The 17,399-nt window shown below is 31.0% G+C and overlaps 2 protein-coding genes across 2 annotated transcripts; one reads left to right on the top strand and one right to left on the bottom strand.

Moving 5' to 3' along the window:
* Positions 1-1,299: 1,299 nt before the first annotated feature.
* LOC113874362 (transcription factor MYB93-like) lies at positions 1,300-2,702 on the bottom strand. The gene is made up of 3 exons (XM_027512586.1): positions 2,570-2,702; positions 2,325-2,454; positions 1,300-2,053 (listed from the first exon to the last, which is right to left on the bottom strand). The coding sequence occupies exons 1-3, from the start codon at positions 2,700-2,702 to the stop codon at positions 1,300-1,302; spliced, it is 1,017 nt and encodes a 338-aa protein (XP_027368387.1).
* Positions 2,703-12,927: 10,225 nt separating this feature from the next.
* LOC113848294 (receptor-like protein 7) lies at positions 12,928-16,191 on the top strand. The gene is made up of 3 exons (XM_027477749.1): positions 12,928-13,771; positions 13,988-14,053; positions 14,114-16,191. Exons 1-3 carry the CDS (start codon positions 12,928-12,930, stop codon positions 16,189-16,191), a joined length of 2,988 nt encoding a protein of 995 aa, XP_027333550.1.
* Positions 16,192-17,399: the final 1,208 nt, after the last annotated feature.

The raw sequence follows: 17,399 nt of genomic DNA, 5'->3' as shown, positions 1-17,399 counted from the left end.
AAAAAATATTCCAAAGAAAATGGTTAGACACTCCAAATCTTATCACATAAAATCTTTTTTTATTATTAAACAAAGATAAAAGTCCAAAACAACATACTAGTCTAGGCTAACACCCTAGGTCAAGAAACTCCTAAGGTATCAAGCATTAACGGGGATCAAGGGAGGGGAGCCGTATAAAAAACAACAGAAGACAATCCAGCCTCATACTCATGTTTAGCCAGCCAATCAGCACATTAATTGGTCTCTCTTAAGATATGGTTCAGCCTAACAAATTTAATTCTCGTAAGGAACCTAATTCCATCAATGATAAAAAATATCAGGTGTTCACTACTCTCAAATCACATAAAAATTTTAAATAAAATAAAAGTTTTTGAAATATATACAAAGCATCCAACAAATAATGCCTCTTTAATTGGTTTCAGGAGTTTAATAAATATTTGAATTCTTGGTTTTTATTGCCTTCTCCTCCCATATATGTCTTCCCTGTTCCCTCACTTACACGGAACGGTCTTTCAACGCTTGATGGCAGAACGAAGGTAGTGGAAAAATTGTTACATAGAACCCAAGTCATACGTGGGTTACTCATGCCATATATAATTAATTATCCAAACAGAAATATATAAAGAGGAATGGTAAGAATTCTTTTTGACACTTTTCAATCATTCCATACAGTCTCCTCTATTATTGATTGAAATCTCATGTTAGTATCACTAAATAATATATGGATCAGTCCACTCAGTCGATAGGGTCAGCAGAGGATTTTATCCAATGATAAAAAAAAAATTATTAAAAAGAGCGTGTTAAGAACGTGTGTTTAACTGTTTATACCATTTCATGTCCTTAAATAAATCATGAAGTACTCGGAAATTCTATTCTACAAGTGAACTTGTGAATTAGACCATTAGACTTCTCTTCTATGAGGCAATCTAAGTGTTATACAAATTCTACAACCAAGTACTGCGACATACAGTAAATTAGCAAATAAAACAGAAAAACAACGACAAGCGATGAAAGCCAAAATTTAATTTAGCACAGAATGTTTACATTATCACTATTGAATGAACTGACATTCAAACTAATTTTATGATGCTGTCTCGAAAGTAAGCGTTAAAAAATATGTATTGATCTATTAAAAAGGAGAATGTATATATCGATATATAAACACGAATATTATGTAAATGGAGATACAATCTTTTGTATTTATATATACTATATATGCATGGATTTATAGTGGCAAGAAACAATAAAATGACGAGGGCATAAAGCATAACACAACCTCTCTCAAATTAAATATTACGATTATTCATGCAAAATGGGGTCCTCAAAAAATATTTCAGGCCAACAAGATGGGGTTCCTCCATAGCTTGAAGTGCAGCTATTGGCATCTCCTGGATTGCTTGTTGTGGTCCTTGTCACATTCAATGGAATAGATGGAGCAGGAGATGCTATAATGCAAGGAGAGCCATCAATTATGTGATCACCTTGACCCATCATTGTAAAGCTATTAGTCCCTTGACCCTGCTCATTATTCAAACGAGATTGGGAACTGAAAGAGACTTGTGGTGGGTCTAAAAAGTGAGATAACATGCTTGAGTGGTGGAGTGGTTGGGAGCTATGATCAAACCCATGAGAAATTGAGGCAGAATTATCAAGTTGTGGAGAGTCCAAAACTTGGTTACTGTCGTTGACATTAGTGATTGAATCTAACAAATTAAAAGCTTCCATGTTTGTGATGGCATTTTGGTCATAGGAGTTATTGGTACCTACGGAACTTGTGGATTGGAGTAAATAATGAAGGCTTTGAAGCTTTGCCACATGAATGGCCTCTGCATGTAACCTCATAGCTTGTTCATCAAAGGATTGATGATCCATAAGGTCTGTCATGTTGGCCAAAGCTAGTAGATATGGCAAGGTGGAAAAAAGATCAGTTCTTGGTTGGTGTGTCATTGGATCAAAACCCATCTGAATCAACTTTTTCTTTAAGTGAGTGTTCCAGAAATTCTTGATCTCATTATCTGTCCTGCCCGGAAGATGGGTTGCAATTGCTGACCATCTACCAAGGAAGCATAGCAAATAATAGAAGTATATTAGTCATAATAATAACTTAACAGTTTAAAACAAACAATGGGAAACAAAAAGTCATAGAAAAGATTTAAACGGGTTAAATCAAGCAGAGTTGAAAGTTCTCGATATCCATTCACCCTCTCCCCAAAATCCAATGATAAGAAAATCATGAAGTTAAAAGAGTAGTGTAGTTAGTTAATACTTTTGTTGGTTATAACTTCAAAATTATTTCAGGAAAAGGAGGAGAAAATTGAAAGTACTTGTTTCCAAGGATGGAATGGAGATGCAGAATTGTCTGCTCTTCTTCTTGAGAAAATTTTCCTCTCTTGATATCAGGCCTTAAATAGTTGGTCCACCTTAGCCTACAGCTTTTTCCACATCTGTTAAGACCTGAAAAATTTTAAGCATATGAATGAATTAATGAGGAAATTAACACTGAAAATAAAAAGTGGTCTAGAATTAATTGCGGTGTATTTAGAAAAGTTTATACAATACAAATTAAGACCTGCTAACTTAGGTAGAGCTCTCCAACTTCCATGACCATGTTTCTGAATGTAATTGACTAGCTTTAGATCTTCTTCAGGAGTCCAAGGTCCCTTCTTAAGGCCAGTTTCATCGCAGCATGGGGGCCTTCCCATGTTGTAATGATATCAAAGATTTACAGTTATTTTGTGACTGCTTCTTTTCTTCTGCTACCTCTAAATTAAACAATTGGGTGGGGGGTTTGCTATTTATATCGTTTATTCTTGCTTGTTTCTTGCGTTGATTGTAGTGCATTACTTCATTTGAAAATTATTTTCGCAATCTTTCTTAGGTTGATCGTAGGTTTGGACACTTCCATCTGGTTAAAGTAGAAAAAAAGAAATATCAAAAGTCTCGACAAGTATATTTTCAATATAAAACTTGTTATTTACTAATAATTTAATATTAAATTAAACTTTATTAATATAATTTTTATTTAAGAAAATAAAATCATTAATACAAATATATTGAGCTTTTATTAAAAAGTACAATATATTATGCTAACAAAAGTAATCCTAATACTTGATAATTTTTTTTTTAGTATGGATTATAATATGGTTACCGATTATTATTTAATAGTATATAAATCAAGTACTATAAAACGTGGTGAGGAAGAGAAACTCTCGGATAGACTTTTAAGGTTGCTTTTGTTTTACTTATACATATCTTTTTGCAAATAGTTCATATTTTAGTTAAACTTTGATTCTTTTAAATGTTGGTAAGCACTATGACTTTAGCTATGTTTTAACTAGTTACATTTTTTTTACTGTTTCACTATTTAACTCGTTATAATGTTATATCTAAGGGGATAAATATTCAGTGATATAAAATAAATTATATAAACACCTGAGAAGTCTTAAGACTCTAATTACATAGCATCTTCCGTCTGGATGTTAGCAGATATATGATGGTGCGTACTACTGTAAGAGAGACGGGTAAAGGGTCCTCAAAATTGGGTATAAAATTAGATTTTACTCTTATGTATTTTATAAATTGTTCAAATAATGTTTAATCGATTAAATTTAAAAACCTAGGTCTGATTAGTTATTATACTTTAACAATGAATATTACATTTTGCCTGCATGTTTTTACTCTTTTATTTGATTATAATTACCATATTTTCTTTATTTGATATTGTTATTGTATTCTTTAAATTTATGTTCACATATAAGTTTGTTGGTGATGTTGTGATTAATGAATAAAATTTGAAATTATTTAGCACGAAACAGCTTGAAACTCGTATATAACTTTTTTTTCTCTTTGTATTACAAAAAACAAAATCACTTATTTAATAAAACTTACCCATAAAAGTTGAATTTAAATTGATAGAATACAATATATTTATTTATTTTTACATAAAAAAATCAAATAAATTTTATTATAATACTCATTTTCTCAATATAATTACTTATATATATAATATATCCATCCTAGTTACTACTTATTACACTTGAAAACAAAATAAAACTTTTAAATATATTGATTAAAGTTTGGCTCCTAATGATGTATATAAAAAAGTTTTTATAGAGAAATAAAGTTCACATAAATAATTTTTACATCTTAAAACAATTAATCTCTAACAGCTATGTGCCGGAAGACATACCTTAGTTAGTAGTAATAATAATAATAATAATAATAATAAAAAAACGTGTGATAATATGTATAGAAAATCAGGACATTTTGGTAATTGTAGGCTAAACAATTTAGTTTCAATTATTAAGGCATAGTATTCTTATTAAGACGAAACTTTCAAATCAGATACTGAGATGGCAAACGTAACACGTGTCGAATAAATTCTCCTTGAGGAACCCGTCCCATAAGGAGGCTATGTCCCCTTTCTTCATGGTTTGCATGCATCAAATGACTCACGTCCTCTCCCTTTGGATATCAAGTGCCCTTTGTCCAAAATGGAATCATTCATTGAATAAAACCATCAAATTTGTATATACAAAATTATTTTCACTTACACTATATGCACTCTATATCCATGCCTACGAAAAATACGGTTTCGTTACCCCTTTATAAGAATAAGACCATTATATAGGCGAAGCTATGTTTTAGGAGTGTGATAAAGAAGATGCACTAGAATATTTATTTGAGTGATCGAATCAAAACATTTAAATTTAAATAAATATGTTTCAGATAATTATGTCTTTTACATAAAACTTGCCCTCCAAATCAATTTTAAGTAATGCTACAGTTATGTTGGATCTGATCTAATTTGAAGAATGTATAAAAATTAAAAGAAATTATAAAAGGAGAAATATTAAGAAACAAAAAAGACAGTTACATATTAAATCATGTTGAGTTTTGCTGGTTTTAATTTTTCTAACTAGCTAAGTAATTAAGCACACACTCGACGCTATGCATGTACGACATGGCCAAACTAGTTAGTTTAATTTGGATTTTCTCTAGCATATTTTTTATTCAGCAAGTATTTAATAAGATTTTACTCATTAATTTAGTTTTTAGTTTTGCACAACAACTAAAGAAGAGAGAAAACATACGATGGGGGATTGAAATTTCAGCTGTAGATAAATCCAAATTCCAAATTAGCTCGTAAAATATGCACATGCTAAACAAAGTCTAAACAGGTAAAATAAAACTAATCAATCCAAGTCGTTAGAAATATTATATACAAGTGCTGTAAACTTAAAAATGAGAAGCCTCAAGCGTAAGAAATGGGACAGAATCAAGGTAAAGGAACGTAGGAGTAGAGATTTAGTTCATTGTCAAAATTAAAAGGACGTAAATGATGTGACTCATTTGACTCGGAGGGTGGTGCAGTTAGAGACGTGGAGGAGAAATTGGTGCAGCAAACGCCCAAATCTACACCAATATTTTGTAACCCTCAATTCGTTCTTTGCACGGTTGATAAACATTTAATGGCATTTGTTGGTGTGGATTGTCCTCATGCACGTTGTTTTGTTGCAGATTTTTAGTCTAGTTACTATTATCCTGCATCTTAAATTAATGATCTCTTTTTTTGTGCAAAAGTTGCAATCTATCACACAATGTGTCAGCCAAATTTCATAACGTCAGATATGTCATGGGCTATATAGGATCTGTAGTTGGTTGTTGGCTATTTATATTGATTCATTATTTGTATCCAAATCGAAATTACCCAAGTTCGTAAGGCCATAAAAATTGAATATTAGTATAATTTGTGGATTAGAGACAATTACCAAACACTGCTGTATGTACGACATAGCACTGTACATTTTATAAAAATGTTGTTAATACTTTAAGATCGGTGATTTTGCGTGTTGGGTTTGTATATGTCTAGGCGTAATACTTTTGTTGTGTCAAAATTTCATATATTTATCTTAGGATATTGTTTTCTAATTTTTTTAATAAGATATCTTTAATATTTATTGAACCAAATTTATTTATCAATATTTACTCTTGTTAGTTTTAATTTAAATTTTCACAAACTCCTTTTGTTAACTATAAATAAAAAATAGTAACAAATTATAAAATGTCTTATTTAAAAAGTATTAAAACCTTCTAAATATACCTAATAAAAAACACAGAAGTACTATATATGTAAGCAGAATAATTCCACGACCTTAAACTTTTTACCTACGTCCAAAATTTAATTGATAGTTGGTTCGTATTTAAAAAATAACTCTTATTTAATTATTTTTAGTCTTTTAAAAAACTATTGGTGTTTAATATGTATAAGATATTTTACAAATTTTTAAATATTTATTCTTTTTTTACATATTCATTTTCAAATCTTTCTAACCTCTTAACAATTAAAATAATATTAAATTTTGACTTTAATTAAAGTTAAACTTGTAATATTGTAATTAATTTCTTAAAAGTTGATATATTAATTATTTTGAAGTAAATTTTCAATCTATATAATTTAGTTTAAAAATCTTACAAAAAAAGACAATGATATATCATACTTAATTGTCAACATCTATATGGAACAGCAAAATTAGCAAACAGAGACAGAGACTATTATATTTTTTTTCATCTTTAACAAATTATTCATTAGTTAATTTCGTACTCGTGATGCAAAATCTCCTTCATTGCCTTTTGTTAGCAAACGAGTCACACACACAATGACTTTGATCCTTCTGCCAAGTTATCTTGTCGGAGATTGTGTGCTGCAATGAGACAAAGGATCAAGTGATGCAAAATCAACTTTTTAGTTTAGATATAATATCATCTTTGAATTCAGTACTGTGTCAGCTAAACAACTGATTTGCTTCTTGTAATGGATTTCCAACCAATACATCTATTAAAACAGATTTCGAAGCCACCTACTTAATGTATGCTAACCCATTTTTCATATGTATATATTTGTCTTATCTTCGTCCCCAAAGTAAAAATGGAGTCTGTTTTCTTGCTTGAAGGACAATCTTTCCGCACTGAATTTAAAATTCTTACCTCTTTCCTTCTAATAAATACCTTACAGAAGATGAATAATTCTAAATTTTTATACATTTGTATATATAATTTTTATTAAATAAAAAGATTAAATACTTTTATATTTTAAAAAATGAATAGACATATTTTTTTATGACACTTATTTTATTACGTAGTATGAAAATTATTAAAACATAATAAAACTCTAGAAAGACTTCTTTAGGGTTAATTTGGACAATGGATAGGTGCTAATTAATGGATATTGGGTAGAAAATGCAACTTGAGCATGCTTGATTTAGCTTAATTTCTAAAATATAATTATTTATATTTTAAAAAATCTTTCAAGAGGTTGTAAAAAATAAGTAAGCATTTTGTTCAAAAGCTAAATCAAGCCTAAGGTGCATGTAAAATTTAAATTAAGAATATGTCCTAAAGTGATACTTGGCAGCATGATAAATATATGATTCGTTCCGCTAATTAAAATGGGAGAATGATATCTGCAAACTTGATTAAGTGTGATGATCGAAGTGAATGGTACTAGTTTACGTTCTTGGTATTTTTACTCGGCATATGCGTTCGTGTAATTACATGTGCAGTTGTATATAGTAATTCTTGGTAAGTGATGAAGAACAAAACTGAGGGCCTTGACAAATTGGAAGTAACTTGTGTATAATGCCTCATTGATAACCTAATCTTGACCAAGAGAAAACTTGGTTGAGTCTACTTCGGCCAAAGAGGACGTTTAACTTCATCAGGGTCTTACCAAATTCAGTTTTTCAGTATCTTTCCAAACTTTCACCATTTACTGTATATATATTTCTTGGATTAATTGCAATATATATATATATATATATATATATATATATATATATATCCTAGTTATCGCCATTTTAAGTTGGCTTAGTTGCAATTTTAAATTTAGTCATTCACTTTTTAAATTAATATTCTACTTAACTTTAGCCATTCATTTATTTTTTAATTAGTACAATCTTTTTGTGACTTATCTTTTATGTTGCAATGGGCTCAAGAGCAGATGACAAGCGAGCATTTAAAAAATATTATTAAAATTTTTAAATAAAAGAATCACTATTAAAATGTATAATTTTTTAAACTAAATATTTTTAATACACTATGACGACATTTGTTTTAAAACCGGTCACCTTAGATTGGTTGGGCCTGAAATTTTGGAAATATTAATTTAATTAACCCCCAAAGATTAATTTTTCTTTCTTTTACTTTATTTATTTTTAAATAATAGCAGTTATTTACAGGAAGTGTTGATGAAAATATAAAAAAAAATATTAAAAATTTTATTTTGATTTGATAAGTTTTATTCTCACTTCTATGCATGTATCCTCAAATTTAATAGAAAAATCAGAGTCATATAATTTTACTTTAAAGATTATCAAATTGGTTAATTAAAAGTTTTCAAGATAATTTTAAAAATAAATTCAAATTGCGCATGATACAAATAGTGTGACTATATATATTTTTACTCTAAATAATGCCATAAGTTGAAAGAAGATCACATGTCCGTGTTATATAGTTACATGAAGAACTTTTATAATAATTAAAAAATATTTAAGTACAAATAAATATTTATTTGATATGTTTGCATTAAAAATGATTTAGGATGGCATGATTTTACAAAAATTTTATGACTTATACAACATATGAAGGCAAAATAAATTATACATTAGTATTGTATAGTGTTGTGTTAATGAAGAAGTAATTTTGATTAATTAATAAGTTGATTCTTAATTAGAAAAAAATATAATTTAAATTTTGAAATAGGTTAACGTTATATGAATAATAAGATAATATGAGTATACGTTGGCCTGTACGATATATATATATATATACACTAAGAGAAAAGCATATATGATTTAATTTTTAGAATAAATTCGCTTCTCACATTATCTAAACTAACATAGGTATATGTGTAAATGTATAAAAGTAATAAATTAGTACTGCAAATCGTTTTCTGAATTTTATTTATGTTTGACTAAAAAATATTGTTTTATCAATTAAAATATTTTTTTATTTTAGAAAAATTACATTACACAGTATCTAAAGTAATATAGAAATATTATTATTATTATTATTACTTTCAGTAAAAGTTAAAATTTATAAACACAAATTAAAGGAATAAACGTGAAGATTAAGACTTCAATAATAATAATAATAGTGAATTGGCGAAATTCTTTACTTTTCTCACACTTCTCCCTTATTATTATTATTATTATTATTAAACCAAACTGGTAAAAAACTATAAACGAACTCAAACACAGTATAAGGGGCCGAAAATATACAGACCCGTAAAGAGGGTCCAATTCAGCTGAGCCTAACATTGTTAAAATACCAGTGGGCTATGCAAAGAAGTTACCTAAAATGGCCTTTTCTTTTTCTCACACTTTCAGATTTTTACTTTTATGGGACCATCAGTTATTGGCTCCAAATTTAAGAAACTATCGACGCAGACACATTCCATTCTCTAATTCACTTTATGGCTTACACGGTTTCACTCAACTTTATCTAAGTGCCACTCAGAACCTTCCCTAACCCAGAGGCCGTTTGTGTGAAGTTTTGGGTTTGTGGCTTAGATTCTTTAATTTAAAAATAATACAAAACATATTTTAAAAAACTGTATTAGGATCCTTGAATTTTCAAACCTTGGATCATCATCAACAATGAGGCCCAAAATGTCACGAGTCGCAGTTTTGCTGTAAAGAATGAGATCCATTATATCTACGAGGCTTTGTCTCCTAACTTTAGATGGTGAAAGAAGAAAAATATTTAAAAGGTAAGAGAGGAAAAAAATAAATTAATACAAACTCTCTAAATTGAAAGAACTTAAAAATATTTGATTAGGAAAGTTTTGGAGAATTTATAAACTCTCTCCTCTTACTTAAAAACTCAAAAAACATAACATAAGTCTAACATTGTTAAATATGAGTAGAGGAATCCAAATAATATTTGATTGTTAAATAATTTGTTATATTTTAGCAGTTAAATTAATGATTAAGTTTATATTTTATTTTTGGAACCAGAATAATTGATTACTAATTCAGTAGTTTTTTTCTTTATCTTTTTATAATAATTATTAGTTGCTAATCAATTCTTTTTTTTTTAAATGTGTGCCATCAACAAATTTATTTTTTAATTTAAAAATTTTATCTTTTTTAATTTAGTTCTATTATATATAATATAATATAATGTAATATAAAATTTGTTTTTAACAAAATATTTACTATTTTAAAACTAATTAAATTTTAAATAATATATTAATGTGTAATTTTCATTGAAAAATTATTTTAATTTAATAATGTTAATGCAAAATTTTCACTAATTTATTCATAAACTTATAAAGGATTAACACAATAGAAAAGCATGGATGCACCCATTCCACCAAGTAGCATGGTAGAACTAGTCTTTAATTAACCATATAGCATGAGAAAATGAATTCATGTTACCAGGTTCAACTAAGTCATTAGATCTAAGTTAAACATGTTTTCCGTTCTCCTCCAGAACATATAAAATAATCAACCAATTGCATTGTTTGCTAAGCTATAAGATTACACGTACTTTCTTTCACAACAACTCGTTAAATGATAGGCTAGATCTCTCCTTTATTACAAGCTCTGGTCTAAATAAGTCATGCTTATACACTTTCTTCATTTTGTGCAATAAATTGTTAGTTTCAATAATTTAACTCTGATTAGTTTTTGCTAATAAGATGAATAGTAAATAATTGTACTTATAACTACTTTTTATGAAGAAAAAGATAGAAAATATATTTAAAGAGAATGTTTTTTTTATTAAATTATACATTTAATTTATACACTTGACACTTATTTATAAATTAGTTTTTATATTTAAAGGGTTTACAATTTTAATTCTTATACAAGTGTTTATTACATTTTAATTTTTGTTATTAACAATATCATAAATGTAATAAAACACTTGTATTAAGACAAAAATATGAGTTTATTTTAAGTATATAAACTAATTTAATCGGTAATAATATGTTTTGAGTTCAGAGAATTGAAAGGAAAATGAAGAGAGAAAGGTGAGAATACATTTTTTGAACCCTAAACTCCTTCAAATACCTTTCTGGTCGCAAAACGCTCGCTACAGCGAGATATTCTCGCTGTAGTGACGTCTCCTTGTTGCAGCGAGGTCTCCTCGTTGCAGCGACACCCTCTCTCGCTACAACGAAAATTTCAGAGAAAACTGCACTCTGGTTTCTACAAAATCTCACTACAGCGAGATCCTTTTGCTACAGCAAAACTGTAACAAAAAAAATGCACCCCTCTCTGTTGCCTTCTCGCTAGAGCGAGAATGCAATTGTCGCACCTCTTACTCTTAGGACACTTTTACTACAGTGAGAATTCTCTCTTTACAGTGAGAATGTCTCTGCAGCTCATACTTAGTCTATTTTCAGTCCAATTCTAGTTTAACCACAAACCAACACATATGCTCATACTCGTATTCACACATTCATACAAGTTTACATCATCACATATACATTCTCATCACCATCTATATATATCAAACACACAAACACATGAAAATTGATATATACACTTATATTTATATATTAAAATGTAAAAGTCGGGGCATTACAAGGTCTGCACAAGACACAACTTCAAATAGCTACCTATAGTGAAGAAATTATGAATATAATGATAAGTGGATTGAACACTGTATTCTTTATTAATATAACACTTCCACATCAATATGTTATTCACATTTTCTCTCGACCTCTTAGCTTTCATAATCCCCCACAATAGCTATTGTAAATCTTCCTCCTATAAAAACAATTACTTTTTCCAAGAAATTTCTCACACTCATTTGCATATCTCAAAATATCCATTGTTCATTACTTGCGCTCCTTATTAGTTTTTTCTGAAAATAACTTTAGATATGAATTTTCTAATATCAATATTTCTCACCTATTTGTCCTTCTAAAAACGAAAGAACAATCCTTAATAACCTATGTCACATTAGAATCAATCCACCAATCAACTTACAAACCTACACCACTAGTATTGTCCCTATTGATTGACTATAAGAACTGCAGTTTCCCTTTCTTCACATATTATAGAAATAAGCTACATATTTATGGTTCCCATTGATTGACTAGAAGAAGTGCAGTCTCCCTTTCTACAAATTATAGTGCTAAGCTACATCTTCTTTACATTAATTATTCTCTCTCTTGACTTTTTTTATCTATAAACAATTTACACCACCTATAAAACATATGATTTATAAAGAAATTGTGTAACATTGAAAAGGATAAGAATTATATAATAATTTTTATTAAAAATGATAAAATTTAATGTTATTTAATGTATTAACAATATTAAATGTTACATTTTTTTTATAAAATTTTGTTTTATATATTTTTTATTCTATACAATGTCATACATGTTAAGAAAATTATTTAAAAATTAAGCACTATTTAAGGATTTGATTGAGACCAATTTGCAAGTTGTAGGACGACCTTATTATAGGAGTGATGAAGACTAAATTTTCAAGGTCATCATCACCCAATTTGTTAGCGTGGAGTTTCAGCTTGAAACAATAACATGAAAATTGAACCAAATGCTGGGCCATAGATTTTTGTTGTTTCCATTAATGGTCTCAATCAATAATTACATACTAATAATCAAGTGTGAGTCAAGAAATTGTAATTCATACACTGAGCCCCTTTCCATACGCCAGATTTAATTGTTGGAGCAGATTTTCCAATTATGGGACCTTACAATGGCAGAGAGAAAGACCAGCTCCTTCAAATCACAGGTCTAATCGATTTGGTCATTAGCGTAATGTGTTGTTTCTTACGTAGTTGGCTATAAATACGTTCATCCAAATACTTTATAGCATCACCATCTTACTTTCTGTGTTAGAACTTCTAAAGAGCCTTCAAATCTGTTTTGCAAAACTATTTCCATATTTATGGGATGGTTTCTGTTTCTTTTCCAATTGAGTTTCTTGCTTTTCCATTTTCCTTCTCACACTTCTTCATCGGTGCCATTGTGCCACCATGATGAAGCCTCTGCCTTGCTTCAATTCAAAAACTCATTTAGTCTCAATGGCTCTTCCGAGTCTTCCAATCACTGTGCTGCAATTGGCGAGTCTTCATATCCGAAGACAGAATCATGGAAAAATGATACGAATTGCTGCTTGTGGGAAGGGGTGAGTTGTGACACAAAGTCAGGGCATGTGATTGGCATAGAGCTTAGCTGTAGTTGGCTTCAAGGCCATTTTCATCCCAACACCACTCTCTTCCAACTCACTCATCTTCAAACGCTCAACCTTGCTTTCAATTCTTTTTTCAATTCTCCAATGCCTTCTGGATTTGGTAATCTTCTCACTCTTACACATCTAAACGTATCTTCTTCTGGTTTCAGTGGTGTTATTCCCTCTAAAATCTCTCACCTTTCGCACTTAGTCTCACTTGATCTCTCACCCTCATATGGAATGACAATTAGAGAATCAACTTTGGAAAAGCTCATTGTAAATGCAAGCGAGCTAAGGGAGCTCACTCTTGATGACCTGGATATTTCTTCCATTAAACCAAGCTCTCTATCTTTCCTACTGAATTTTTCATCCTCTTTGGTCTCTCTTAGTCTTAGTTCTACTGGGTTGAAAGGGACGTTACCAAACAAAATTCTCTTTTTACCCAATCTTCAAAAGCTTGATCTGTCTTGGAATCATTTTCTCGAAGGTGAACTTCCTAAGTTCAATTGGAGCGCTCCTCTCAGACACTTGGATCTCTCCAACACTGCTTTCTCAGGAAATGTTCCCAGTTCCATTAGTCGTTTGAAGTCTCTTAACTATTTGAATTTTGGGGATTCTATGTTTGAAGGACCCATTCTTCAATTTTTGTCAAATCTCACACAACTAAAACACTTGGACCTTGGTTGGAACAAATTCAGCGGAGAGATTCCTTTATCATTTTCAAATCTTCAAAATCTCACTTACTTGGATCTTTCTAACTCTGACTTCAAGGGACCAATTCCACGAAGTGTGGGGAACCTTACCCAACTAAATTATCTGCACCTTGCAATGAATAATTTTAGTGGTGAGATTCCATCGTTGATTTTCAAATTTCAACATCTTATTTCCTTAGATCTTTCAGGAAATAATTTTGGTGGTGAGGTCCCCAATTTGTTTGGCAAGCTTAACAAATTAGAATATTTATATCTTTCCTCAAATAATCTTGTAGGCACATTGCCATCATCAGTTTTTGGTCTGACTCAGCTTCGTTATTTTATATGTTCAGACAATAAATTATTTGGCCCAATTCCGAACAACATTAGTGGACCTCAAAATATAGAGACTCTAATTTTGTCCAATAACTTACTGAATGGAACAATTCCGCTCTGGTGTTTTTCTTTGCCATCATTGTTTCAGTTATCTCTAAAAGGCAACCAGCTGAGTGGGCCAATCGGTGAATTCTCTTATTTTTCTTTGCCATCGTTGAGTTATTGTGATCTCTCTTGTAACAAGCTACAAGGTAATATCCCAGAGTCGGTGTTTGATCTACCGAATCTATCAGCGTTGCATCTATCATCAAATAACTTGAGTGGCCTTGTAGACTTTTACAAATTTTCGAAGCTCCAGTACCTAGTGCTTCTCGATCTTTCTCACAATAATTTTCTCTCTCTTAATTTTGACACCGGGGGTCACTATAACTTCTCCAACCTCAGAAGACTATATTTATCTTCAAATAATATAAATAGTTTCCCAAAATTCCTCAATGAACTCCAATATCTTGACACTTTAGTCCTATCTAACAACCAAATTCATGGGAGAATTCCAAAATGGTTTAATAATACGGGAAGAGATACATTATATTATTTGGATCTTTCTCATAACCTTCTAACATCCCTTGGGCATCTCTCACTCTCATGGACAATGATACATTACATTGATCTCAGCTTCAACATGTTGGAAGGAGGTATTCCGATTGCCCTATATGGATCTTACTTCTTTTCTGTCTCAAATAACAAATTGACTGGACACATTTCTTCAGCTATTTGCAATGCAACCGTCCCCAGTATACTCAATTTGTCCCATAACAACTTGACAGGCAAGCTTCCACATTGCCTTGGAACCCTTCCTTATCTGTCAGTTTTGGATTTGCGAAAGAACAACCTTTCTGGAATCATACCTAAAACTTATTTTGAGACAGAAGCATTGGAGACTATGAATTTTAATGGCAATCAATTGGAGGGACCATTACCTCGAGACGTGGCCAAATGCAAACAACTACAAGTTCTGGACTTGGGGGAAAATGACATACAAGATACATTTCCTAGTTGGTTAGAGTCCCTTCAAGAGCTACAAGTCCTTGTTTTACGTGGAAATAAGTTTAACGGTACTATTGACTGTTGGAAAGCCAGGAATATCTTTCCTAAGTTGAGGATTTTTGACGTCTCCAACAACAATTTTAGCGGCACCTTGCCAACAACATTCATCAAAAACTTCAAGGGAATGATGATGAATGTCGATGATGGTTTGCACTACATGAAAATGAATTCTACATTCGCTTTTTCATCTAGTTACAACGACTCTGTGGGAGTCAGAATGAAAGGGAACACTTTTGAGCTAGAGAGGATCTTAACTACTTTCACAACTATTGATTTATCAAATAACAAATTTGATGGAGTGATTCCAACCGTCATTGGAGAGTTAAAGTCACTGAAAGGGCTTAACCTTTCTCACAATGGAATCACTGGTTTTATTCCACAGTCCTTTGGCAATTTAGAAAATCTGGAATGGCTAGACCTTTCCTCAAACATGCTCATGGGTGAGATTCCTGAGGCATTGACCAGTCTTACCTTTCTTTCTTACTTGAATCTTTCGCTAAACCACCTGGAAGGGATGATACCAACAGGTAAACAGTTCGACACATTTCAGAATGAATCCTATCAGGGAAATCCAGGGCTTTGTGGGTTGCCTTTGTCAAAGTCATGCCACAAACAAGAAGAACAACCAGGTGATTCATCAAGCTTCAGCCATGAAGAGTTGTTTGGATTTGGTTGGAAAGTCGTAGCAGTAGGATATGCGTGTGGAATGGTATTTGGAATACTCTTGGGATGCATTGTATTTTTAATTGGTAAACCACAGTGGATAATCAAGCTTGTTGAAGATGTTTCTAATCGAAGAGTGAGAAGGAAGAGCTGCAGATCTATTGCAAATAGAAGGGGATAGTTTTATGGTCCTTGCAGGATATGAGATTTGGTTCAATCTTGATCCTTAATCTGGTATTTGTCTCACTCTTGCAGACAGAGGTTAATTATTCATTGCCTTTTTGTGATTTGGGTTTAATGCTGTCACGTGGAAGACAAGAATGTGTTATTCTGCTGGAGTGCCTCCTTTCCCGACTGTTGTCAGAAGATTTTTCGGTAAAGTTTTTCCATGCTTTACATGCTTCAAATTCCCGATGAAATTTTTCTCAAACGTAATTGTCTGTCAACAGCTGATTTGGTTGTTCATTTGTTTATTAGGTAAAAGTAAACCTTGTAGCACAGTCCACTCATACTCGCCGAATGGACACAAATTTCGATTATTGTTTACTATTGACCAGTTGTGTCATGTTAAGTTTTCCTATGTAATATATTGACGGGTTTATGGTAATGTAGTTAGGCTTCTGTGAGAGGATGCCCAGGGTTGGAAAGAGAGCATAAAATTTTGAGAATTGCTGAAGAAGCTAGCTGGTGTCTCTTTTAGCTTTTGTAGCTCATAGAAGGTATTTTAGTTTCCTTTCTTTTGCTGATCACCCTTATTAATGTTTTTGGTATTTTACACTTTTCATTGGAGTCTTAAACTTGCTTTACAATGCTGATGTGTAATTAGTTGACTTCCATGGATGTGAAGATTTAGTGGAATGTCGTTCACTAATTGTGTTATAACCAAATGAAAAGTTGTAATATGTAATTTAATAGTAGACTTGGATTTCTTACTAATGAATTGCCTTGGTATGATCGGAGCGTCAAAGACTTGCCTGTATAGCACAACTTTCATTATGTCAAGACTATTATTTGAGTCAGTGAGCTGCTTCTGTACATTCCAGATTATCATCATTCATTGAGATGAGTGCAGAGAAGCTGATTTAATATGTAATATGATTTTGTAAATATTGCAACCAAGTAGTTGCATGCCCATAATTTACGGTATCAGCCAAACACTTGTAAAGAGGAAAGAATGCTCGAGTATGGATCGTGTCTCAAAAAGAACCATACCATCCAAAGGTTTCCCATCAATTGCCACAACTTAGTGCGTACACTTTTATTTTAACCATCTTTATATATGTAGATCCTAGTTTCTTTAATATATTTTATTTGTTCAAATTGACTAAAGTATTTATGTACATGAGCCATGTATCTGCAGGTTGGAGCATGACATTGGGATTTCCTACA

Source organism: Abrus precatorius, unplaced genomic scaffold, assembly GCF_003935025.1.
Source record: "Abrus precatorius isolate BTA unplaced genomic scaffold, Abrus_2018 Scaffold8, whole genome shotgun sequence".
NCBI lineage: Eukaryota > Viridiplantae > Streptophyta > Magnoliopsida > Fabales > Fabaceae > Abrus > Abrus precatorius.
This window is presented reverse-complemented; position numbering and strand designations above follow the sequence as displayed.

What these genes read in the sequence shown, in the direction of transcription:
- LOC113848294 (XM_027477749.1), top strand. Translation starts at nt 12,928, where the DNA reads ATGGGATGGTTTCTGTTTCTTTTCCAATTGAGTTTCTTGCTTTTCCAT. An exon ending in CAACACTGCTTTCTCAGGAA is followed by an intron (nt 13,772 to 13,987) that starts ATGTTCCCAGTT and finishes ACTTCAAGGGAC; the next exon opens with CAATTCCACGAAGTGTGGGG. An exon ending in CCTTGCAATGAATAATTTTA is followed by an intron (nt 14,054 to 14,113) that starts GTGGTGAGATTC and finishes TAGATCTTTCAG; the next exon opens with GAAATAATTTTGGTGGTGAG.
- LOC113874362 (XM_027512586.1), bottom strand. Translation starts at nt 2,702, where the DNA reads ATGGGAAGGCCCCCATGCTGCGATGAAACTGGCCTTAAGAAGGGACCT. An exon ending in AGCTCTACCTAAGTTAGCAG is followed by an intron (nt 2,455 to 2,569) that starts GTCTTAATTTGT and finishes AAAATTTTTCAG; the next exon opens with GTCTTAACAGATGTGGAAAA. An exon ending in CATTCCATCCTTGGAAACAA is followed by an intron (nt 2,054 to 2,324) that starts GTACTTTCAATT and finishes CTTCCTTGGTAG; the next exon opens with ATGGTCAGCAATTGCAACCC.